Below are 25,957 nucleotides of genomic sequence, written 5' to 3'. Positions count from 1 at the left end.
CTTATACCAATATTCAACCTTGTGCATGCAAGATTTCTATTAACTATGTGATAAAAGTACAAATGGAAAATAAATATTACATATGATAATTTATGCAGTCAACTCCATTTTTTAAGACAACTTACAAAGAATGGGAGATACTTTGTTTCTAAATTAAGGATGCTTCAAGTAAAGGCTATTTAGATTTCTGCTAGGCTGAGAAATAATATCTCCAGACCTAAACTAAATGCAGATAGTGAGCTGCTTCATGCTGATAGTTACAAAGACTCATCAAAACCTCTCCTGATGTCCTACAGGACTTGAAACTGGTATTTTACATTTGGTTTGCCAAAGAGATATGAATAAATAATAATTTTCCTTTATTTGCTAGTAGTTTTAACTTGTAATTCAGTGCTAGCATCCTTTAATTTAATTACAATTTTGGTTAACATGAAGTGAAGCATGACTTCGCAAGCTGTGGCCATGATTAAGCACACCTTAATTCAGAAATGCCATATAAATTAGGTAACCTAATAAATTCTGTTGCTGGAAAAAAATAAAAATGCTTTGAAACTCCCTTCCTCCTCAGGTCTATTTGCATCTATTTCCTCTTTTGTAAGCAGCTCTTTCATACAGTAAATTTGAGAAAGGAAATGATTTTTAGATAGTATGTCTCTATAGTGCAATTCTTGCAGATTTTCTTCTGTACTGAATTTTTCCTCCAGTAAAACTATGTTTATGAGAGTTTGTTAACCCAGTTAATTAAAAAAAAAGTAAGAGAAGAGCTCTTAACCCTTGTGGACTAAGGCACACAAGACAGTCAAGTAATAATCAGAAAAATACACAGTAATTGTCACTCATTTTGAAAAACATGAAGTGTACCAGCTTCACAGATCTTTAAGAGTTCTGTAGAACACACAGTATCTACCCACATAATGTGTTGACTGTGTTTCTCAGAAAAAAAAAAAGATTAATTTTTTTGGACATGGACATTTCAAATGATAGGTTTAGGTTATGTGCATTAACTGGTAACATGTGAGACTCATCTTTTTTAATGACTCAGAAACACTAATTTCTGTGATCCTATTTCTCACACTATGTAGTGATGCAATAAAATTAAGTTTTGAGATGCAGTAACATACTGAATGATCTGAATACAGTCTCCATTTGTTTGTATTCACATGTAATCACAAAAATCAAAATAAAATACATAGTTTCACTTACCCCTGGTGGCTTGTAGATTACATTGTCTCCGCTAAATCTCTCTGCTTTTGAAATAGCCCTACAACAAACCAACGAGTAAGCATGTCTTGGTACAGACAAATAAAATAACTGAGATACCAAAATTCATATTTTAATTTGCTATCCTTTCTTTACTTCTTTTTCTTTTTTTCCCTTCACAATTGGAGAATTAAAATCCTTAATTTTTAAAGTAAACTGTGAAGTGACTCCATAGAAACTTGGCCTGCCTGGATAACAGGGCATTAAGGGAGTCAGGAAGATGCATCCCTTAGATCAGAAGTCTGGACTAAAGGCATCAAAGTGCCAAGTGATAAATGCCAGGACAATTTTGGGTAAGAGACCATCACAGAACTAAAAAAAAATATCTTAAGGAAGCAAAAGAGGAATGTGGATTCTTGCTTGCATTTACTCTTCCTGTTCCACTGCTTACACTAAGAATTTACATCTTATCTACCCTGATAAAGAAGGCCTTTGAGGTGTTCTATCGGCACAAGCAATGAGAAAATGGATGGCAAGTGAGCCCCCGCTGTCCATTTTACCCTCAGGTCTAGAGAGACGACACAGCACGCAGTTTCTGGCCACTGATGATACAGCAGGCGTGTACCTCTGAGACATACAGTTCCTCCTTGCTATTCAGCTTGCTACCTCACCTTAGTAAGTTCCCTTGCCTTTAGAATATTTTACCCCAAATCACAGCGAAGTGCCCTGAAAGCTGCTAGTTTGTACCCCAAAATTATCATCTCTTATTCAAGCAAGTTGGAACCGTTGTGCATCCAATGGAGGAGACAGAAAAAAAAGAGAAGTCAAATTATCTAAATTTACCTCACTGCAAGATGAACTACATCTTCCAGGGGTCTGAACAATTTAGAGTGCCAAGAAAAATACAGACATCATAAGGCTTAACTCAAAGTACCTATGTTTTATTGATTTCTTTTGATCCAATTATCATTTTATCACATATAAAAGGTGCCTTGCAGAGCATGTTACACCACCAGCATTTGTATCAGTTTAGAGATGTGTATTTTAAAATGCATTTTTGTGTTCCCAACATGACTCTCCCCATAACGTGAAATGAGGCTTCCTAGTGACAATATCACTGAGGTAAACCACCTGCATCCCAAATAAGCCTTCATGGAATAAGAAAGTGAAGCCATAGAAGCCACCTGCCCAATCACTGCTTGCTAAGATGATGATAATCTATAATGAAATATATGCTCTAGGGTAACCCTGTGGTAGAACCCAAAATGTCCTTTTCTGTGTTCTTCCACTCCAGTAGCTGCAGCTATGACTGACTTTTTTTTCAGATAACGCAAATAAAGTGGGGACATGATGTGAAAATCCTAAATGCCTGAAGATACACCTTTTTAAAACTACTAAAATGGAAACACTTCAGTTTGCAATTTGTCTTTTTTTGAAGCAGCAATGTACAAGGTGATTCTCTGGAAAGCACACAACCCCCCCCACCCTCCCCTGCCATATTTATTTGCTAATGTAAAATAAAAACAGTTCCTAGACTTATCACTTTCTTCCATTAATTACTTACAGTTCATCATAGCCTTTTAAGATAAAAGTATTTTTGGCTTTTTTTTCCCTGTTGAACATTCTCTTCCATGTTCACAAACATTTCAGATTCATTCCTCTCTACTTCTAAAATCTACCTCTAACAATGTTTTCATCATATTCTTCATCTATCTCCTCCTGCTTACAAGTCTTCTTTCATTAATCCTGTTCTGCGGCCACTTCAGATCTTCACAGAACTGTAAGGACTAGTTGATTTAAGAACATTTTTAAGCATCAAGATCATCTGCAACTAAGTACTATTAACAGAGTTTTAAAATAAGCTCTTACAACTACCTAGAGCCAGAGTAATTTTGGCATAACAGGACAGTTCTGCCTTGACAGAAGTTAGTCAAGCAACTATTTTTCTCCTGTCAAATTGATTGTTTTATTTTAGCTTAAGAGGAATTTGAACATGACCACTCATGTAACCTCCCCAAACCATGTAGCTGTTGAACTCTGTGCATAGCAAAACCAAAAGTCCCTTCCAGGGGCTGTTAGGATGCTCAGTCAGAAGAGTTCAACTGATCAATGCCAGCTCCCCATGAAGAATTTTGCTATATATAATCTGAATAAAAAGCACTGATCTGTAGCCAGCATCTCCCTTGGAAGTCTTTCCACATATGATGCTTTAGGAAGCTGAAGAGCCTCAGCTACTGAGAGATGAAAACATTTTGCTCCCAAGGTTGCTGTTGGGAAGGCTGCACTTCAAAACACTAACAGCTCCAGGCTAGAAAGGGAATGGGTATCTGGAGATAAGAATAATGATAAACCTGCTGGGCAATCTGTATTTACACGGGCAGGTTACGAATAATCAAAACTCTGATCCATTCCACTGTGTCTGCTTATTGCTTATATCTGAACAAAAAATAAACATAAACCTCCCACAGTAACGACTTCAAGAACAGTGCCCAACAACCAAGTGCTAACACTGAGTGGTGGAAAACTACTTCTCATTATATGCAATTGACAAACAGAAAACCAAAGATGAACAGACTCAAAAAACAGGAGAGTGAATGTTGAAAGTAGTGCTCTCCCACTAATAATTTTTTAAAGTTATTTCTGAAAAGACTGAGAAGTTGAATGACAGGCAAAAAATAACCTAAAATTCTAACAGCAACTCAGACTGGGTGTCCTGAGAATAAGCATGGAGGTACCCATCAGAAAACACCTGAGATAATTGCACTCACTGGGATAAGACTGACAGACCTACACACCACAGATTTACAAGTCATGGCCAGGGCTGCACACAGCCATTGCATTACCTAAGTGGGAACCGAAGGAAATGAAAGCCATGGGCACTCCTGCACTTTGCAAATACTCTCCCTCAGCCCCAAACTATTTTTAGAGACATATTGGAAGAGGCATCAGTGACTGACAACAGGCTTTGTTCAAACAGATGAAACATTTTCTACCTTGATACATCCTCTCAGTTTCTCTGCTTTCTCCACTACATCCAGTTACAGAAACTCTTGAGGCAACTCTGTGCAGTATAAAATCTAGCATAACCCGTGCAAACTCCTGATCTTGCAACTGTGGGTAGACTGGAAACCACTACAATCACATTAATGCCCAATCACTTCAAAATGGGCAGTGCTGGAACATCAAACACTGTAGAAAGAATCTAGATTTTAATTTTATTATGCTACTTAAAAAGTGAATCTCTCCCAGTCTATTCTTCCACTGAATATTTTAAAATATCACTGTAAATCTGTACAAGGAGAAATTTAAATTCCTGTAGGTTTTTCTTCTAGACTTACACCCTGTAGCTCACCAATGCAATTTTCTTTCTAAGCTATTACACTGTGCAGTGACATAGAAGAAGGCCCGGGAACAGAAATTAGGTATTTTGGAACAAGGCCTGCTCCCCTAACACCAAGAGGAAATGAGTAAGCAACTACATTCCTTACAGAGAGAGAAAAAAGAGTGGGGAAAAAAAGGAAAGAATGGAAAAAACCCATCCTACAAAAATGAAGGAAACCTTCACAAATGGTCCTATTTTAAAGAAAAAAAAATCTAAGAGATTGCAAAAAAAGAGTTACTCAGTCTGCAAAGCTAATGAATTTTTTTTTTTTTTTCAAAACATTTTCAAACTCTTCCCTACTTGTTCTCCTCTCCCTCTAATAAGACAAGTTTTTGGGACACAGCTGTCTACCAATCCCTCACCCACACCTCCTCAGGTACATTTAAACTATACTGACAAAGAATGGTGAAAAAAGAAAAAGGAAGCAAAAAATAGAAGTTGAATTTCACAGCAAACATTAAGACTAGAAAGAGTTTTATCCTTCTATCCCCTCAGTGTATTTATCTATTAAGGTTTAGTCTCTTCAGTTATGCCACATTGAAAATATTAAAGAAGTCCATTCAATTAAATTATGTAGACTTCATTAACAGAATTTCAATAATGAAGTCATGAAAACAACAAATTTCAAAACTTACCCAAAGGCCGAGAGGAACACACAATCATCATGCAAAATATTCGCTACTCTTTCAAAGGTTCTGTAATTATCAGAGTCCTTTTGCTCAAAGTACCCAATAATATTTCTTCTGCTGCGCTGTAAAAACAAAAGTTGAATTATAACTTGCATCAAATTATCAAAAACTGTCATTACTCCCTACAGATATTAAATACAGAGATGCTATTCATTTAACAATCAATAAATGCAGGAATTATTTCTTTTTTGCCTTTTCAATATTCAGAAGAATCCTTGTGAGTATTTTTTCAGTGAGAAATATTAGAAGTATCTTTTCAAATACAGCATACGATTCTTTTCCAATTTTAAAAGCAAGATAAATAACTTAGTAGTGAAGTGAATGCAGCTCAAAGTGACCATATTGGACTGATTTTTAATACTGCAAATGATCCAGTTTTCCACTCAGTTTTAAAAAAACCAAAGTACTGAACATTTCTGAATGGAAAAAAAAAAGAAGTAAATATGTACTTCAAATACATGGTGTTCCACAGATCAACATTGAAAAATAGACAGAGAAGGAATAAAACTGAAATACTTACATCAAGAGAACTAATTTCTTCCAAATCCTGGACCTCCCGAATAGGGTTACTTTTTTGCTGCCTGATGTAATCTGCTATTGCTGTCACAGATCTCTGGCCCCTGTACTCCCTCTTCATCATCATGCCATTCCGGAAGAGTTTCAGTGTTGGGTATTTGCTTATCCTGTACCTCTGAGCTATATCAGCTAAAAAGAAATTAAGAAAATGAAACCAAAGCCCTACAAATACAGAAATACACTGAACACAGTGTAATACACATGCAGATGTATGCTTGTATGTGGAATCTCTGAACCAGTAGTTCTACATCTTTAAGCAATAAGAAGACAAAACTAAAAAACAAAAAATAAACAAAAAAAGCCCGACCAAAAAAACCCCAAAACAAAACCAAACCAACAACAAAAAAAAAACCAAAAAAAAAACCAAAAAAAAAAAACCCAAACAAAAAACAAAACCACCAAAACCCTTCACACCTGTATTTCTCACATGTACTGATCTTCATAAAGAAAAAAAAGTACCAAAATCTGTGATAAGTAAAGACTCAATTTTCTCATGTATACTCATTTAGTACATTTCCTACAAACATATAGGAAGGGAAATTTAAGAGCATAGCAAGAACATGAGAATCTTCAAAGCTTGCCAATCTCAGTTAATTAACCCACTTGAGAAAATTTTAATAAAATAAATCATGTCTTATTTTCCTTTAAACTTGCTATGATTTTCATCTCAATTGCAATGCTGGAAATATAACTGTCATGTCTAAAATTTTAGAGAATGTGAACCCTGTGCTAAGTATTTTCTGCAGCCTATGAAGACCAGAAGACTGCTGTTACAGTTCTGAGATGTTCAGGTTTTGAATAAACACAAAATTCCAGGTTTCTAAATTAAGGCAAACACCTCTCTGGTCAACCAGTATCATCATTCCCTTCAAGACAGGTCTTCATTCACATCTATACATACAGTCCCGTCTTCTTCTACGCTTGGACCACACAGAGCTTCACACAACAAAGTAACATGTATTTGCACTCATCTAGCACAAGAGCACTAGCTATTTTCACCTTTATGTAACAGGTGAGTTATTTATTTATTTATTCACAAGACTTACAAATGTAAAAGTACAAAAACAGCAAACGGCTTTACATGAAAATTAGAGGAGCAGCAAAGAAGAAAGCGAAGCAGAAGCTATGAAGTCCAGTTTCCCACACATGTGCACCCTGCCCCCCTTAACTTCAACCAGTACTAAGGCACTAATGTGGTTCTTCACCACAACCCACCACAGCTCTTTACATGCCCCTTTGTCCCTCTTCCACTTTGCTAAATCACTGGGACATAGCAAATTGCAATAGGAACTGCAGCTAGTTCCCAGCTACACATTGATGGGGAAGCTTACTCATAACCAGCAAGTGGTTCATGGCACACTGAGCCAGGATCCAGCTGCCTTGAGTTTTTACAGCAACCTTTCCTATGGTGTAGGAATTGGGTTTGTGCATTTTCAATATTCAGCAACTGCTTTAACCAAAGTTTTTAAGTATTTAATAGCTTTGAATGCTCTTCTCCCTTTCAGATGTGGCTGAAGTTCAGCAAAGAACTTCAAGATTTTATGAGGAGGAACTGAAGAAACAAGGTAACCCAATATACTTTGGGTTCTTAGGAAAGCAAGAATAAAAACAAACAACAGGAACAAAGTATGTAAGGCCAGGTAGATTTCCACAAGCACTTTCCTTTGGCTTTCACTTTGTTTAATTATTCCTCCTTGTTCACTCCTCCTCTGAAAATAAATCTAGAAACAAATAAAATCTTACAGACCCTGTGAAAACTGTGTATCTTCTCTTAGAGTGAGATGCAGTTTACCTAAACCTCTGTACCTAAACTCAATTAAATCCTGCCCAAATATGCCCACCTTCCCTGAGCTACTTAACCATCTGAAGAGACTCATTCAGGTCAACCACACCCACCACACTTCCCCTTCTTTTCTCTCTCAAGGAAAGACAGAGGTGGTGAATTCAGCAGACTGATTTATCCTTTGGAGACAGAGAAGTTTCATTTAGCCAACAGAGAGAGGAAGGCATTGGAAGTGTGGGCTGTACACATGTCCTTACTTATCAACGACCCCTTACAAGTCAGAGGGTACCCTTCAGGTGACCTGGATTAGCCCATAGCAGGAAGGCAACCAAATGGGGTCCATCAGCACATGTGGCACAGCACTGAACGATGTGAGAACAAACCCATTCTGACAAAAACGTCCCCTCTCAGTTACATATTTATCACAAAGCACATTTGCTTTCTATCTTACACTTACTCTTTTTTAAAGAGAATGGAGAAGTCTGAATTCCATGCTGCCTGGAGAACTCTCAGTGAAACCACCAGTAATTTCCACTGCTGCTAGAACAATACTAATCCTACTTGCAGCTTTAGTTACTGAAAACAGTCTCTGAAGTAGTTGCACAGCTTAGATGAGTCTGAGAACTGAAAACAAAATGTGCATAGCATAGGAATAAAAACCAGGTCTACTCCACAAAAATGTTCTCTAACATCTCCCAAGTAAACTTCAAAGTTCCACCAGCTTAGCCCAGTTGCTAAAAAGCTTAGCATCACTATAAAATAACACAGAATTCAACCTATCAGTTTTGACTAAGAGAAAGGCCTTGACTTGTTTCCTAAATATCCCAGAAGTGCATTTCTTAATGCACTAATTACAGTTAAAATTAAGGTAAAACTTTTTATGTCCTCAGTGAAGAGTACTTTTATTTCAAATTAATACAAATTTCTCAAGGAAGGATGCCAATATATTCAACATTAATGAGCATTAGATTAATAATGTTTTCTTCCCTTAAACTCCACCACTTTTTAGTTAAAGTACCTAAGAGCTGCCTGCAAGAAGGTAGCAAGTATAGCACGAGAGGAATCACTTTATATTTGCTTGGTAGAAGACAAACAACATCTGCAATCCAGGCATTTGCTGCCCTTCTCCCCTGCTGATAGGAGGACTTTGGTCTGACAGTACATGAGCTGATCCAAACTTGACCAGGGTCTGATAAGGGACAAGGAGCACAACATGTCAAGGTTTCACAGAAACCCATTGAGATTGAAGACTCTTCCTGTTACAGAACTGCACAGCAAGAGAACACCAAAACCCACATTTTTTTGTTTCACAACATGGACTTTTCCTTCAGGTTATTTCCACAGCTATAGGAGGATGCAAGGGTTGAAGAACAGACATTCAGGGGGATTATGAAGATTCTCCAAGATGGAGATTGCAGTCCCTAGGGATGTGGATCTTCATCAAGGGCTGAAGTTGTGTAAAAAAATTAATGGTAATAAATGCCCACTGTCAAAGCTGAATTCAAACATTATTTCATAAGTCAGTACTTGCATGATCTTTACAAATTACATTGAGATTCCACAAATGCTGGTATTTGAACTAACACAGAGAAGTGACACTCCTACACAAGTAAGTATTTGAAAACCATCTTTTTACAAAAAATAAAATGCAAGTACATGGAAAATTGTTTGAATTAATTCAAAAGTCAAATAGAGTAAACCTTAAATGCTTCATTAAGCCCTGGCATTTGATACAGGTAGAGTTAGCATAAGCAGTGCAACCACCAAATTATATTCCGTTTAAAATTGGAAATACAAAATGCAAATACATGGAATATTGTTTGAACTCATTCACAGATTGCATTAGTTATAGTAAATCCTAAATTAAATTTTAAAATATTTCCAGACATTTCTGCTGCCCATTTTCTGATAAGAAGAGAGTATTTGAAACAGACAAGGGCAACCTACCTAAAAAAAAGTTTCCCAACTACAACTTTATGACTTTTTATTTTCTTCAGATATGAAGGTACCTAAAAGGAATCAACCTTGTGTTTGTATTTTGCTAAATTAATCATTAAATGAAAAATCTAATGTTTGTGCTACCAGAATGGTTTCACATTAATTGTGATAGGAAGCTACTGACATACTTGATCATCTTTTTTTCTTCTACAAATCAAAAACTTCGAGCACAGCAATAACTGTTGGATTCAGATGATTCTCTCCTCCCCATTTTGCATTTACCTGTTGACATGCAACCATTTCCAAACTGGCCAGACTTTTTTCCACTATTCATTCAGCCAGCTCCAACAGGAATACCTTACAGTCGTTCAGTTCTCTTCACAGATGCACTGTATTACTTCTCCTGAGCATAGCTCATTCTTACAACAGGGAAGAGAGAGCAGCTCTCATTTTGAAAGAAACTTCTATGTGAAGCCTCACATTTACATTCATGTTTTCTAAGTCTCCCATGTCACCTTCTGCGCGAGATCCTCTAAGAAAGCAGGCTTTGTAAGCTATCCTTTGTGATCCGTATCTTTATCATATCCCTTGTACTGTCAGCCATTTCTCCATCGTCAGAGCATCGTGTGCTCCTCTATTCAAAGGAATGCCAAAGCCCATTTCTTGGGGTGTGTCAGGCTTTTCTTGTGGTGTGTACACACATTACCCAAGCTACAGCTTCAAGCAAGCACACAGCCAGAGACTTGTTTCCCAGAATGCTTCAGACTCCACCATTTTAGGTTAACACCACAACACACTATCCAAAGTTCAGCTACCTAGATACCAGATCACATCACCAAGAATCTCAGTTCCATTGTCACCAAACTGAAATAAAATGTACAATGAAGAATGTGTTGGAAACTGCACCCAGACACACCAGACTGAAGAAGGCTACCACCCACAATGTAGCTGAGAAGGTCCTTCCCACTGAAGAACCAGCAATATTTACAAGGGCTGCTATTAACTCAGTACACTGTTCTAATCTTTCTGGGCCATTATTCATACTACAACTAAACAAATATTTAAATTTTAAAGTCTACAGGAATGGCTCTCAAAAAACATGTCCACTAAGATTTGAACAATACTGATAATTAACCTACATGCCTACCTCATAATGTAAGGCACCACCTGAAGAATTCACATGTTGAACAGAGGACTATAACAGCCTGAAAACTTATCTGAAAGAAAATCAAAGTTTCAAAACTCAAACCCTGTAAAAATAACTTCTGAAAATACTCAGTGTCCCTTTTCCTATGGGAGAGGGGGGTGGTGTCTTCATGCTGCCTGAGGAAGAGCTAGCACAAACCCAAGCTACTGCATTTCCTAACTTTGGTGTTAGGTTGGTGGTTAGTAGGTATGGGTTGTAGGAGTTGCACATATAGAGAGAGCTTGAATGTTCTGGATCTAACACTAATCTTTATTTTGTGTGTCAAATCATCTTAAGTCTTCCTTACCCTTCTGCAATACCTTCTATCTCAAAAGGAACAAATTCTTTCAGCTGTATATTTGAAGCTGGAATGACCAAATGAGTATTCTGCTTGCTCACTTGAGATCAATCAACATCTTTTGCAGTCCCTCAGGCTACCCACCAGGGCACACTACAGATGACAAATGAAATCTGTCTTTGGTAGGTACTTTTTACTTTCATAATACGCCATTAATTCTCCCCAGTTAAACTACTACTCTTGTGACACTTGCAAGAAATCATAAGCCCTGGGAATACTCATGGGAAGCAGAACTAGAAAGGAACTTGGGAAACCATCTAAACTAGGCATCCTGCGCCAATGATTGTGATGCTGGTGACTTGTATGATGGACCAAAACAAGTAGAAGAAAAGCAATCAATATTCTGTATCAAACTCAGGTAACAGCAAATTTAAACCACCTTCTGCTGCAAAGGAGCATTCACAACAGCCATGCCTGCTCTAAGCAGGGCCTCATCAGTAGGCATCCTGTAACCTTTTCTGACAGACTAATAAAATGGCTCTCCTGAGGAGTGCTATCAACAACCTCTCCAAATCACTTACACTTTTTATTTTATCCAAAGATAACTCTCTCAGACTGATTTTTTCCAAGCAAAGTGACAAGAATGCAATGAAATCCTCATGCTCGTTTAGAGTTTCATTTACAATTCCTTTACGAATTTCCAAATTTGCTATCACTGAGTTTTTCGCTTACCAAAGGCACAGTAGCAACACAATCTCATCTCTGCAGACTAACATTAGCAACATGAGCACACATTGCAGGAACAGCCAGACCCAGAGAGAGCAGCAGCTCACAACACTGAGGGAAATACTATTCCTGGACACATTTTGAATGGAAGAACAGTTCCCTAAACAGCCTGGCCAGCAAAGCACCTCTTTACATACCATCAATGAGAAGCTCATTTATGTTTGCAGGCACAAAGATCTATTCAAACTAGCTACTATTTTTTATTTAACTCAAAAACCAAAGGAAATCATGGTGCAGGAGAATCAAACCCTCCATAATACTTCAATTTACAAGAATTCTGTACCACAGCTCCTAATGTTGAATTCAGAGAAACCGTCCAAAATATAAACTCTCCTCCAGAGAAACCTGAGTTCTAGATTGCAATATTCACTCACAGTGAACAGAAACATAGGAAATCTATTGTGCCAAGTGAGTTTCCAACACTGCTGCTTAACACAAATGATTAAAAAAACCCTGAAACACAAGCAAGCAAAAAACACACCCAAAACCCCCCAAACAAACAAAAAACCACAAAACACTAAACGAAACCTTCCTTATAATAGCTATGCAGTAAGATCTTCTGTAATTTTATATGGAAGATCACTTTTACTAAGTATTATACTTAGATGAGAGGCATTTAATATTTAAGATGGGTGAATTACTAAACTGAACATACCAAAACCATCAAAGATTTTAAAGAGACACAATATAGCAGAACTCAGACATTTCTAAGTTATAAAAGGATGTGGTCCTGGAAAAGGAAAGCATACCTGCTTCAGTTACCTGCTTGAGATTTACCTTTAGTGTATGTTCCACACCAGCTTAAACACAGCCTGGTGACTTTACTTACACATTTCAGGTATAATTATCTCCACAGTATTATAAACTGATGTAAAATATAACATACATAGAGGCTTAATATAGCGTTAATATGTGTATTTCGTATTTTATCACATAAGGGACTATCACTTTCTGGAAAAACATCTTTACATTGGCTATAAGAGCAGGCAGCATGATGGTTTTGTCATTAGGCATCAAACATTCAGCAGTACATCAATAATTCTCTTTAATTTTCTTTACCCTCAGAAGCTGGTGTGAGCTGTTGGGCCCTTCACTGTGCTTCAATAACAGTGCATTAAATAGAAAGCATCTATGCCTGAGTGACCATTCTGAAAGCTGTTTCTGAGTGGCCAGAAATCAGCTATTTGGATTCCCTACAGAGTCTTGGCCTCAAAAAAGAACCAGATCATTTGTAATGCAAATAATCCACCATCTCTAGAACATCACTCTAATAGTGAATTACTAGTGGTATGAAATCTGCAGGGATAACAAAACACCAAAATATTGACATAAACCCTCTAGTGTTGCTAAAATATGTAAACGCATACAAAAATGCAAAGCTTGAGTAAAAACTCCAAACCCAAACCACTTTCCAAACCACTAACAATCTTGACACCAGCATTCAGCAAAATACTATAGCAGGCCCAACCTTGATAATACAGTAGCATCCGCTCTCTTACTAAAAAGCTGCTATTGCACACTTTAAAATCCAAGTTAAAATACCTAAAACTTGAGGACATATCCAATAACTGTGTGCCATGAAACGTACCATTGTTTGCAACCCAGCAAATAAATACTAGAAACTAGGAATGACATATACCACTTTGTTATTTTAATTCAAAAAGGCAATGTAAATTGCCTGTCATTAAAGGATTTTATTTTTAATTCTCACATTTTATATCTTCTGCAGCAGCAGTCATGCTCATCTACTTAAATTAAGGACAAAAATAGTAAATACAGAGAACTAATGGTATTCCAGAAATAAAAAGAAAGACCAAAACTCCTGGCTGCCTCCTACTACTTAACCCAATACACACACTCCCAGGAGAAGGATGACAATATCTTCTGTAGCATCTCCTCCTCCCAGCTCTATGTAACAAGCTCCAATTACCTTAATTCAAAGAGCATATGAAAGGATTAAGCAACAAACTTTTAAAGTGTTTCAAACACTGGGTGGGAGGCAAAAAAATGTTTTCTTAACTACGTAACTGCTAAGACAAGAACATCTCACAGCTAAACACTGGGCAGCCAGCAGCCCAGACTCTGAGTTTTTCAAGCAACTAAAGCTACAGCAATAAAAGTAAGGATTTCAGCAGTTAATTTAAACCTTAACAATAGAACACAACAACACAGGCTGATTTTACTATGGTCTTTAGTGAGAACTTTTTATAAAGGTTTGTTGTCATTAATCTCGACATGAAAAGATGAGCCAATTTCCAGTAATGCTTATTCTTACAAATCAACAGTTTTGTAAAGCCCAAATAGTACAATCAGTATTGATTAAACTGAATTTCTGCTGTTAATACTCTTTGGGAATCACAAGCCACTGTAACGAAACTATTCCTAGAAATGCTGTTCTCCAAGAAGCATAAAACAACACAGCTGATCCTATAAATGTAATAAAAATCCTGGTGCTATCCATTTGCCTTTCAATGTGCAGCAGATGTTCCTTGCATTTTACTTATTAAGCGATTTTAAAGGAACTTTAGGGATTAGTACCAGCATAAAATAAGATTTCGCATATCATTTTCATGTATATCTGGGCATGGGGAAAACCCAACCCAAATAGGCAACTGTTTGCTGGCATGTGCACAAACAGCAAAGCAAAGCTCTGATCCCTGTCTGGCTGTGTGACAGGAAACTTATAACCCCCACCACGACTCTGAGGTGGAAGAAGACCTGAGCAGAACATATTCTTCATGCTGACAGTGGTAGGTTACCCCTTCCTCTTCTTGGTTGTGAAGACCTGCATCATTTGTTGCGCTAGTGCTTCTCTGACACCTCAGTGAGCCAATTCAATTTATAATCCCAGCCTTTTTTTCTCATTAAGTGAGACAGGCTGAATTAATAATAATAAAAAAAAATGTTTATGGATGCAATGAGAAAGAAACATTGGAAACTGCCCTGACAAATTTGGAAGAAGAGGTTTGCTGATGTAATAAAAGCAACCCTGGGCTAAATGATAGGCCAGGTACAGCTACACTTTACACGGCTATTTAGCATATTTTTCAATACAATTAGTAACTTAGTAGCAGGACAGCAAAGAACCTAAATCAAGATTTACTTACAATGCTGATCACAGTCTACTCTAGCAAACACCACTTGATTCTTATCTGGATATTCTTCTTTGATTACGTTAGAAGCTTCCTCAAAAATAGGATGCAGCATTTGGCTGAAGCGGCACCTGTAAATAGAACGCAAGATTCTAACTTCAACACATCACTTTGAAATATTTTAATTGATGACTACTGTAACATTTCAATCTTTGAAGGAAAAAGAAAGAAAGAAAAAGCAAAAGAAAAGAAAGCTAATGGAAAAATTAAATCTACCTGTAATTATCCCAGTAAATGACTGGATAAAAATCAGTTCAAAAGTAACTTGAATAATTCAGGTGTGGAAAAAAAAGTGATTCTGAAAGAATACATAGTTCAGTGTGCTTTATCTCCCTAGGAAACACCACTAATCAATTATAAGCCTTTAGGAAACATATTCTATTCAGCAAGTATGTTGTTCATTTTTTTTCTACCTGAATTATACCTGGGAAAGTAATTTTAAAAATGTAGTAAAAGAAGTTCCTTAGATTGTTGAGATTGAAATATTCACCAACACCTTCCAGAAATATCACAGGTAATTTTCTAGGGGTCAACAATACAAGTTGTAAGTATTATGTATTATATTGTTGCTCAAGTTTGGCAGAATTTGAGCAGACTGTTTTTACAACAGTAAGAACAAAGAGAACCCTACAGGTCCCTTCTTCCAGTAATGTCAGATTTTGAAGCAGACTCTCTCTTTTTGCCCACAGAAAAGGCTGTAGGATTGTAAAGATGCTTTGGTGGCTTTACGGAGTTTAGGGTAACAGTAGTGCACAAGCCCATTACTAATATGTCAATAAAATTATTTCATATTCTGTCCTTCCAAACATGGCAGATTTTAAAATTGGAGATGCATAATGGCACTGTAGAAGTTGTGAGAAGGAGATTTCAAGGAGACTTACAATAAACCAGCCTGCACTGAAACCCACCTTAAGCCTAACAGTGACAGCCTGGGGATGCAGTTATGTCTGCAACAGCCAACATGTAAGTGAAGAGCAAGTCTTGCTCTCAAAATGCCAAGAGAGCTGAAGTCCACCTTCTGAAAAAACCTGACTGTGGGCAGCCCAGCTGTATGTTACACACTTGTGTAGCATGTATATGCTACCACGTAGATGTTACAATGGCTTCTTGTCCCTCATTCTTCTCCACCCTTAAAGCAGAGAACTTCCATGAGCAAAACTGATCTGTTCTCCCTCAAAAGTCAGGTTACATCACAGACTGGCAGTGTGCTATGTTGAGGGGTTATTACTGTATTCCTAAAAGTAATGATCATAATTAAGGTTGTAATATTTTAAAACTATAGCCTATTATAATGTGACTCAAGCAAACATACACAGAAGGAGAAGCAATTGGGACATAAACCCAGGGAAGAACTGGTTTGAAAGCAACAGATTACTGTATTTCCAATTAGAAAACTATAGCCAAACATGACAGTTTTCAAAAGACAGAAGTTTAAACATTAAAAAAAAAAAAAACTAACCAACTTGAGTAACTTACCAATCAGCATAAAAATTAACTAAAGCAACATCTGCATTGTCTGAGAAGAAAGAAAAAGAAAAAGCCCAATGTCACATTGTGAGGCAAACTTATCAGTTCTTTTATCTGAGATTATAAAAATATGCGCAAGAAGACTACAAAAGCAAGTATTTCTAGATTATTCAGCATAGAGCTTAGTCTGATTGCTAGAAAACTGCTAGGGTAAATCTTATCTGAAATATAATCTGTAACAAATGGGAAAGAGATGAAAGATGCCTTCGGTCAAGTGTTCTATTGACTTTATAGATATATAAGACCAAAAAAATGTAAATACTTAAGATATCAAGACACACAAGAAGTAATTAAGCGACACATGCAGTAAAAATTATTTCTAGATTCAAAATTAAGGCACTCACATCCAGAAATTAAACTCTAGTATCTCTTAAGCACTAGCTCTATTATGAATAAGTGTTAAAAACCAGTCAAAAGCTGAAATCCCAACTATTTGGGGTAGAAGACTGATGAACAGGCAACCTGTCTGTGCAACCTGCTCTGGTTTGTCCTTACTTGTCTTATATAACCTGGATACTACGGCAAAAGGTAGCAAAGAAATTTTCAGTCCCCAAAAAAAGAAACATGCTGAGGGACACTAAAAAAAATTCAATACTACAGGGATACATATGATGAGGTAGTGTTCCTTTTTGCATATCAAAAAAAAAAATTAGAAAAAAAAAAAAAGGACAAATCTTCTGCCCAAAAATAAAGTCTGATCTTTACAGAATATAACAACCACCCATGCTTTAAATCAATTTTTAGTAGCTGTTCTGGCCTAGACACTGAAAAAAAAATGTAATGCATACTCAAATTACAGAACATCAGCCACAGCTTTATAAAGCAGAAATGCTGACAAAGCAGAAAACTGACAAAGTTACAGAGCAGTTACATGTGAAGATTAGGATGCTGAAAGCCTGGAAAACACAACATGCTGGTAACGACGACTTGAGTAGGCTGGGGAACACCACAGTTTGATTACAATTATGGCGTTAAGATTTTCACTATCAGCAAGGGATGCAAGCGGTGAATAAGTAAATAACAAGCACTGAAAAGTTTAGAGTTACCTCCAACGCATAAAGTATTTATTGAAAGTAATGGGATGAATTTTAGAAGCACTTACACTTGGCATATACTCCCTTTTGTGAATTACATTGTATAAAATTATCTTATATTTTCCACTCTATAAAAGGTATTTACAGACACATCTCGTATCACAAAGCAATGCCATAACATAAGGCAGATTCTAGCCCAGACCTCAGTAAAGATTTTTTTTCCCCCCTGGATATATTAGAAACAATGTAATAACTTCTTCCTGCAAAGACAACCAGATACAGGCAAGTTGCATACTTCTCTGAGGAAAAGGTTTCGGACAAGAAACACATATCTTTATGTGTTTAATTTACAGATTTCCATTCTTTGAGCCACTAGAATCAGGACAATGCTTGACCTGAGGAAAGCGAGAGCTGAACAAGCAAGATACTTAAGGCCCAGCACCACGGGTTTCACTTGCTGCTATTTTTTGGAGGGAATTTTAAAATGCCCTCTAGACTGGTTTTGGTTATGTCATCAAGCATTCCCTTCTGGAAAGAAGATACCAGTTATTTTTTTTAAGACACTTCAAATTCTCATTGCAATACATTAGTTCAGACAGCTAATTCTGACCACAGGCATTTAATATTTCTAAGCCAATTGCAATTCATATATTCAAAGCTAGGGTATGAATATTCATTTAATATCACTGCAATATTCATACAGCTAAGTAACTGCAGACATACAAAGAAAAAAAATCATTTGAAGTACTTACTTAAAATGTCGTCTATATTTCCACTATCTAGACTTGTTATTTCACTTCTTGCTGGATTAAAAAGCCAAGACACCTAAAAAGAGAAAGCAAACCAGTAAGGCATGTTTCAGGAGTAAAGTAATAACTTCTGTGTGATTTTTAAGTGTTACAGTTCAAAAGCTGGAGAAAAACAGTAAAAGAACTGTAATTCAGTCAATGCATATCAGATGACAGCAGTACTACAAATACACAAATAAACTACAGATACAACATGTTTTCACATTTAAAGCAAAACTGGCTCTTTTAATACCGTTCACTATTAAGTAAGCAGAAATCTTACAGGTAAATTTTGCACCTTTAAGATTAACCTATAGTCATAACTTCATTCTGAAGAAAGAAATGAAACCCCATTTCTGCAACCTCACACAGCCCAGAAGCGTGTGGGCACAGAGGTTTCTGTCACTTACAGGACTAATCTGGCTAAAAAGTTTCTCATTAAGTAAAGCCTCAATTACCTGCATTTATATTGCTGTTTTAGGAAACAATTTCAATATATCTAACTCAACTAGCTACAGTCCTTATCTCCCTCTGTATTTCCACTTGACACCACTTCAGTCCCAGCATGCAACAGGCATATCAGATTATAAAAACCAAGACACCACATCAGCCAAATCATTCCATTACAAAGCAACATTTGTATTACTCTTCATGCAACTCCCACAGCAATACACAATTTTATGGGTGGGCACTCTCATGTTCAGTGCAAATGGCCCAGATCTTTTTTTCTCAAAATGTGGTGAAAGAGGAGGTTGAGTTCTATCCCAGGTGAGAGAGGTATCAGTGAATTACAATTTATTTTTGCTTTGAGAGAGACAAGCATGCAAATTTTTGAGTAGGATAATATATATTCTGGTCTGGCACATGAATGTTTCCATCCTGAGCAAGCCAGTCAGAAGTCATCCTTCTCTAAGTACAGTCAGGGCTTGGACCAGATGTTCTATTGTGATACCTTCATGTTTTCAATTGATGTATGGTTCCGCAGCTGACAGAGATACCAGGAAAGGAAAAGGAAGGTTTTTGGAAGAGAACCGGCTGGAATGCACAGGTCAAAGAGTTGGGCAGACACCAGAGAGTAACAGAGACACCCTGCACTGAGATGCAGCAGCACACAACATACACTCTATCGATGGATGTTCCCAGAGACTTATTTACTCCCTGAGGTGCAAAGAAAATCTGCTTATGGCTCAGGAGGCACCAAGGAAAAACACAGCTAAAGCATAAAGACCATCCAAATAAAACCACATAGAGCAGCTGTGTAGCCGGAACTGGTGATACAAGGTTCTCTGCATTTATGGAAGAGCCTGAGACCTATCCTGAACCTATAGTAGGACCATGACTACAAAGAACAAGCCTCCAGGATATACCTGCCTTTGACACTGCTTACAATTTATCAAAAAACTCATTTAATGTCACACACATTTAGTTTCCTAACATTTGCTATGTGTATATGAAATATTTGATTGAAAAAAAATATAGCCAAACTGGATCCCTGCTTTCCTTAAGATCAACTTCAAAAATGGTGGGAAACTTCTAGTGAAACACTGTCAACAGCTCTCAAACTATCACTGTAAATGGCACACAGGTGAGATTTGCAGCAATCAATCATTTTCAATTCCTTCTGGTTTGCGGATCACCAACCACTTCTCAGCGAAAATACTGAGCCTTTCACATTTCTCATATGGAGGCCCTTGGGTAGCATATAACTCTATCTTACACTACAGGCTGAAAACACACCAGCTGTCGGAATCCAAAATATGTACCAGTGCTTCTCTCTTGGTAATTGAACAAGATACCATTCTTAAATGCAAATCTAAGATTTGTGGTGGAGTTTGCACAGTCTTCCTGTGGCACTTCAACTGCCTGAGACAAGTGTCTGAACTGTGACTTTAAGACGACTGTAGAGAAACAAAACTAATAGTTGAGCTGTGAGGTCCAGAGATTAAACAGGCAGCCTAACAACACAATCTGCCAAAAAATTATCTGATCAAGCAAGCTATGCGATGCACAGGTTGCCGCAGGCCAGTGTTCAGGGAGTTCCTCTGAAGATACCGGCATTGCTGACTACTGAGCAGCAAGAAGCTACCTGTACAGACCCAGATCCACACTGGCCAAATTATCCCCAGAGAAGAAACCAGCTGATGGTAACCATTAGTGCAGACACCTCCTCATCACCCCTTGGGTGGTGCATGGGATGACAGCTTCCATGGTGTTGCTGTGGGGAGGTTCTTTCTGGTAGTGGAAGTTCTGTTTGTAGTGAGTAATGGGTCAGGTCAGCATGTGCATGAGCTGGCACAGGTTTTGTTTGTACGCACATGCTGCTTTGTTGCAAATGTTAGGTTTGAAGCAGTAGCTACAATTAACAATAACAGTCGGAATATTGCTCTAGACAATAATGGGCAAGGTATTTCAACATTAATTTTGTTGGCCATCTTCAGATTCTACTGCAGGTGACTGCAAATTCAATGTTCTAAGGCTTCAGCTGCCCTGCAAGGCCTCAAGAACCTCTGATCACCCTGAAGACCACAGAGTTACTTATCCTGCTAGTAATCTTGGACAATGCTTGTTTACAGAGAAAATCCATGCAAGCCTCTAGAAAGCAGGAACTTTTCAGCTGCTGCACACAGCTCTGCATCACCATTACACTCAGAAAGAATTTCCGTAGTAGTCTTGGTGTAACAATTTTCACGGGAGCTCAGCAGTTCATATTGTCTAAACGAACTGAATGGGTAAGATACCAACTTCTTAAACCCTTTTGGCTTTTTCTAGTATAACTTTCCAGCAGCAACTCAAATCTTATCTAATAGGATAAGTTACACATAAATTAAACATAACACAGATAAGCATATCATTTGCAGTTGAGAAATAGGCTCTGTTACTTAGCAGATCTACTTCAATGGATCAGGAACTGTAGTCACACTTGTAGATTGCCACAACACACTTAAAATACACTTAACTTACAATGCAAATATTTAACTGCACCATGAAAGCACAGGACTTACTACCAATGAGATCCTCTTCTAGACTGTGCTATATGCAGAAAAAAGGAATTAAAACTAATACTTCTTTATAGCACAAATAAATTTTGTGATTGCTTTCTTAACTCTTACTGTGGAAATGCGGTGCAAACTGCATGTGCTAAAACATTAGCACCAAAACAAATACTCCAAACATCTTCATGTACTGAAGGTGAAAAACAAATTAACCATATACCCTATTGTCCCTTTATATCACAGTAGTGGAAAAATACTGAGACCAAGAACACCTTTCCCCAAAAGCTGCACAAAATCCAAGATAATTGAAATACTTTTACCACTAGAATTATGAAAATTTTTTGTCAAATACATTCATAATCACATTCCCAAACATTTTATACTGACTAAATAACTGTGGGTGCCAAACTTTTCATAGTAAGTAGACTGACTCAAGGAAAAAAGCATTCCTTGAGGAAATGTCAATAAATATGCAAGACTCACTCCGGCTGAAGCCTTCAATAAGGTATAATGCCTGTAAGGAAGAAAACACATCCTTTTGACCCAGTAATCTTGCTCTCCCATGAGATGCAAGAGGGTTTATGATATTACTAGTGTTAATATTTATCATGAAGGAGTATCAATTTGTATTTAAATTGCTAACTATACTGTTTTGAGAATATTTTCTGACCTTTTCTGAGGCCTGTGCTTGATACCTATGAGCAGAAAACAAGACATTTTTGAGGAAATAATTTCTGAATATCAGTTACACACTTTATAACAGGTATTGAACATATATGTTCTGAAAAACATACTGGCTAAGAAAAGTAGTCAGAATTTTTCACTTTTAAATGCAAACTTTACATTCCACTGGCCCATAGTAGGACATATGAATGACTGTGCATATTTGTAACTGAAGTAAAAAAAAATAAATTTCAAACTGGCATCACAAGATAGCTACAAACTCATTGAAGAAAGCATTTTGAAAAAATAATTCAAAAGGAAAATTGGTTATATAAACACACCTAAAACCAACTCAGGTTTCTGCATGTACATTGGATAAAATTAAGTGTATTTTTTATTTCTACTTTTTAAACATTCAAACTGAAAATCTGAAGGTAAAAGTAAGTAGCTATGAAATAAAAAGATTTTTAAAAATAGAGTAGAATATGAATGTATGAAATACTTGAATGAAACGGCTCAAGTTAGTTTAGGATGCTTATAATCTACTCACAATCATTTAACACTACAGAAAAATGACAAAACACATGTAGACTAAAACAAATGCAGAAAGCTTTATGCACTTACAGCATACATTTCTGGGGGGAAAAAAATCAGGAACTGAAAAATATGTTCACAAAGATAAACTTTAGTTCATATGGGGGGAGGGAAGAAGAGATGACATGTATTTTTACTCTTCTGGTCCTCAGAAATACTGTCAAATAAAGCAGGAACATCATGGCTCAGGTTCCTGGGAGTTTCTGAAGATAACACTGGTCATGCTTTTACTGGGAAGTTTAATAAGAACAGAAATCTTAGTGTTTCTGATCAAGTTTTGATCTGCACTTGAAGTTAGCCAATGGTTTAGGGAGCCAGTACCAGTCTCTTCCGAGGAGTAACTATGAATTGGCTGAGATTTATTCTGATTGTTTCCAGTGAAAGACCTCAGAGCACTGCTCAAAAGCCACTATCATCCTCCCAATCACACCATGCAATGCCACACAAGCACCCTTACAGAAAACAAAATGCCTGAACAGAACCTATTCAACTCATACCCAACACTGAACCTCTGCCAGGTTTCATATCGCTTTCCCAAAGAGGAAATAAGAGCATACCCAGTTTCAGCTCACCTTCAGCTGACAGTATTGCTGTTCAATTGCCATTCCACACATCCAATTAATAAAGCCTGCTGGTTATTCAAGAGATTTAGGTCAACCTTTTATCAACATTTTACCAGCACCAGTTAGTGTTGTTAGTTCTTTAATTGCTAACTGGACAGGAGAGACAGACCTATAGGTTTAATGGTATTTCTTTTTCAAGTTTATTATACTTTACATGCCACTTTCTTGCAGAAGAGTTTAACAGTTTAAATGTGCATAACCTTAAAACTGCAAGAAAAGTTAAAAAGAATCCAGGTCTGTTGCATTCTAGTTCTTCGTGCTTTTATTTTTTAATGCACATAACGAAACAGAGGTCCCCATTTCCAAAGCAAACTATCTGTAGAATACAGAAAATGCATTCATGGAGCATTATGATTTCTCACTAGTACTACAGCTACAAGGCAGTCAACAAGAACAGCCTTCATTTTCACTTGCTAAACTTTTCATTTACCTTCTCCTCCTGCTGGGAAATCCTAAAGGCACACAACTAAACCATCTTTCTCCTCTAACACAAAATCATTTTACATTTGGCAACCAGCTCTAGCCCACACCTAATCCAGACTGACATGTTGAAGTTACTACCTGAAGTCCAAGCCCCCCAGGACCCTGCTGCTGACTGTCAGTCTCCAAGTACCTCTTTTTTTATGCATGCTGCTGCTCTGAGGTCTGCATTAAACTCCTGGACAGCAGGAAGCAGACGGGTTTACAGCCTGCTGCAGGATGATACAAATTGAAAGCAATCCCAGAAGACAGCAACGCCAAAGCTGGCAAGATATTGTAAGAGCCCCTGAATTTTGGCTTCAGAACCATCAATCAGGAACATCTTGCTGGCGGCCTTCCCAGAAGCCCCATAATGAACCACAAAGTTCAGAGCAGAGAGAGGTAACAGTAAATAGAGAATGCTGAGGGAAAATAAAAAAAGAACATTATTCACCCTCTCAGTGAGAGCAGTTCAACTCTTAGTTTTCACCACTTCATTCCAGACTGTGCCCAAACATTCTCATAACTTAGACTGACTGCTGCCATCCCTGATGAATATGCAGGGTTTTTATTGAGAATGTAAGTTGCTTCCATTATATGACTATGAAACAAAGTCCTATTAGTTCAAAACACTAACTAATGATCCCTTCTTGGTTATATTAAAGTTTTCAGAGCAATTTTTAAATGGATAACAAAAAATAATTTTCTTATAATTTTTCCCTAAAGAGTCATATCTTTAATTTAGTCAGGAAAATTTAAAATGCTCAAAAGAAGGTACTTAAAATAAAGATTGTAGTTTTTAATGTCCAGGAGAACAGAAAAAAATCTAACTAAACTGAAATATGGATAATATATATATATTAGAAAAGTAAACTTGCTTCTTCAGCCTTGATAGCTCACTTTTTCGCTGTTTTAGCCAAACAGTGCTGTAACTGCACAGAGCTAAGTAGAGACCATCACATTAAAAAGAAGTCATGCAGTTTTTTGTCCTCCACGTATCTTGCTGTCTACTCCCATTTTAAGTGTGTGGAAGGAATATTTGGTGTAGATGCAAGTCTTATTAATACTGAAAAACTTATCTTCAAATGAAAATACTGGAAACAGAAAAATTCAGAATTTATAACGCTATCTTTGAAAATGCAAATTATATGGATTTGACATGCCAGATCAGGAAAAAGAACTCACAGCTAATTGTTCCTAAAACTGAACTTAACACACAAGCAAAGGAGTTGAAGTATTGTCCTGTCTGACTGGGAATGGTTCATAGACACAGAGATCTCTCAGTGGCCTGATACCACAGCACCAAGGCTTTCCAGAAAACGGAGAAGTTAACATCTGAACAGCTTGTGAACTACCATTAGAAGACACAAGATGTTCATTCGAAACGTCCATTGCAGAGATGAGAATTAAACATCATTATCACAACATGCAGTCCCATGCACTGCATTTTTTTCCATAAAGCTATTAGTAGCAGAATCATGCACCCAAAGACAATTCTAAAGCTCAAGTCTTTGGCACAAACCTATGGATTATGGTCTTTTATAGAAATTTTTAAGTGAGGGCTCAAAAAAATTACATGAGGCATGTCTAAAAAAATGTCACAGAGGTAAGACCTGTAATATATTTCTAGTTGAATTCTTTGTAACTTTCAGTTATTTCTCTTGGCCTCTAGGGAAAAGAGTAATCTTTCCAGTCAGGGTTACGATCCACCGGTTTCCTTGCCTTATACATCCATATAGAGACAGTCCATACACCTTCAAAAGATGTAAACAGATATCTGAACATCTGTATTAATTTGTGAATAATGTTCAGAGCACTCCACATCTTCACAAATAGGAATCTACTTTAAAGCCTGTTTCACAGATTTCAAGCCATTAATTCAGCTCCCCAGGAAAGTACTGAAAACTCTGAATTTTTAGATATTTTATTTACCAAGCTGCTTCTCTTACACAAGCAACTAGAACTCCCCTGAAAAAGAAAGGTCACATTTGTCCAGCTTTTTAGGAAAAAACACCTCATGTTCCGATAACTCTTTCTTTTCCATATTGCCAACTGCTCTGATTATTTGGCAACAACACAAAGATACACTTTCAAGAAGGAGTAACACACATAAAATACAAATGCAATCTCCAAAATGATTAGCACAAATTAAGCAGCTGTTGCTGTGTATGAAAGCCAGCACCCTCAAGGTCTTCAACTTGATAAGGCATGATCCAGCAATATGAAAAAAAGGGCAGCTTGGTCTTGTCAAGCCTTTGATAAGGCTGGCAGAGCAGAATAGTTTGC

The 25,957-nt window shown here is 37.1% G+C and overlaps 1 protein-coding gene across 2 annotated transcripts in view; it reads right to left on the bottom strand.

Annotated features, from left to right (window-relative positions):
* Positions 1-25,957, bottom strand: part of ERP44 (endoplasmic reticulum protein 44) — a 47,965-nt gene that overhangs the window by 10,323 nt on the left and 11,685 nt on the right. For both annotated transcript variants that reach the window (XM_039550192.1, XM_039550193.1), the window contains exons 2-7: positions 18,304-18,376; positions 16,467-16,506; positions 14,946-15,061; positions 5,792-5,976; positions 5,218-5,333; positions 1,204-1,261 (exon numbers count right to left, since the gene is read on the bottom strand). In XM_039550192.1, the coding sequence (XP_039406126.1) occupies positions 1,204-1,261; positions 5,218-5,333; positions 5,792-5,976; positions 14,946-15,061; positions 16,467-16,506; positions 18,304-18,376 (588 nt within the window). The remainder of the gene's footprint in view (positions 1-1,203; positions 1,262-5,217; positions 5,334-5,791; positions 5,977-14,945; positions 15,062-16,466; positions 16,507-18,303; positions 18,377-25,957) is intronic.

This window comes from Corvus cornix, chromosome 2 (genome assembly GCF_000738735.6).
Source record: "Corvus cornix cornix isolate S_Up_H32 chromosome 2, ASM73873v5, whole genome shotgun sequence".
NCBI classification, from domain to species: domain Eukaryota; kingdom Metazoa; phylum Chordata; class Aves; order Passeriformes; family Corvidae; genus Corvus; species Corvus cornix.
This window is presented reverse-complemented; position numbering and strand designations above follow the sequence as displayed.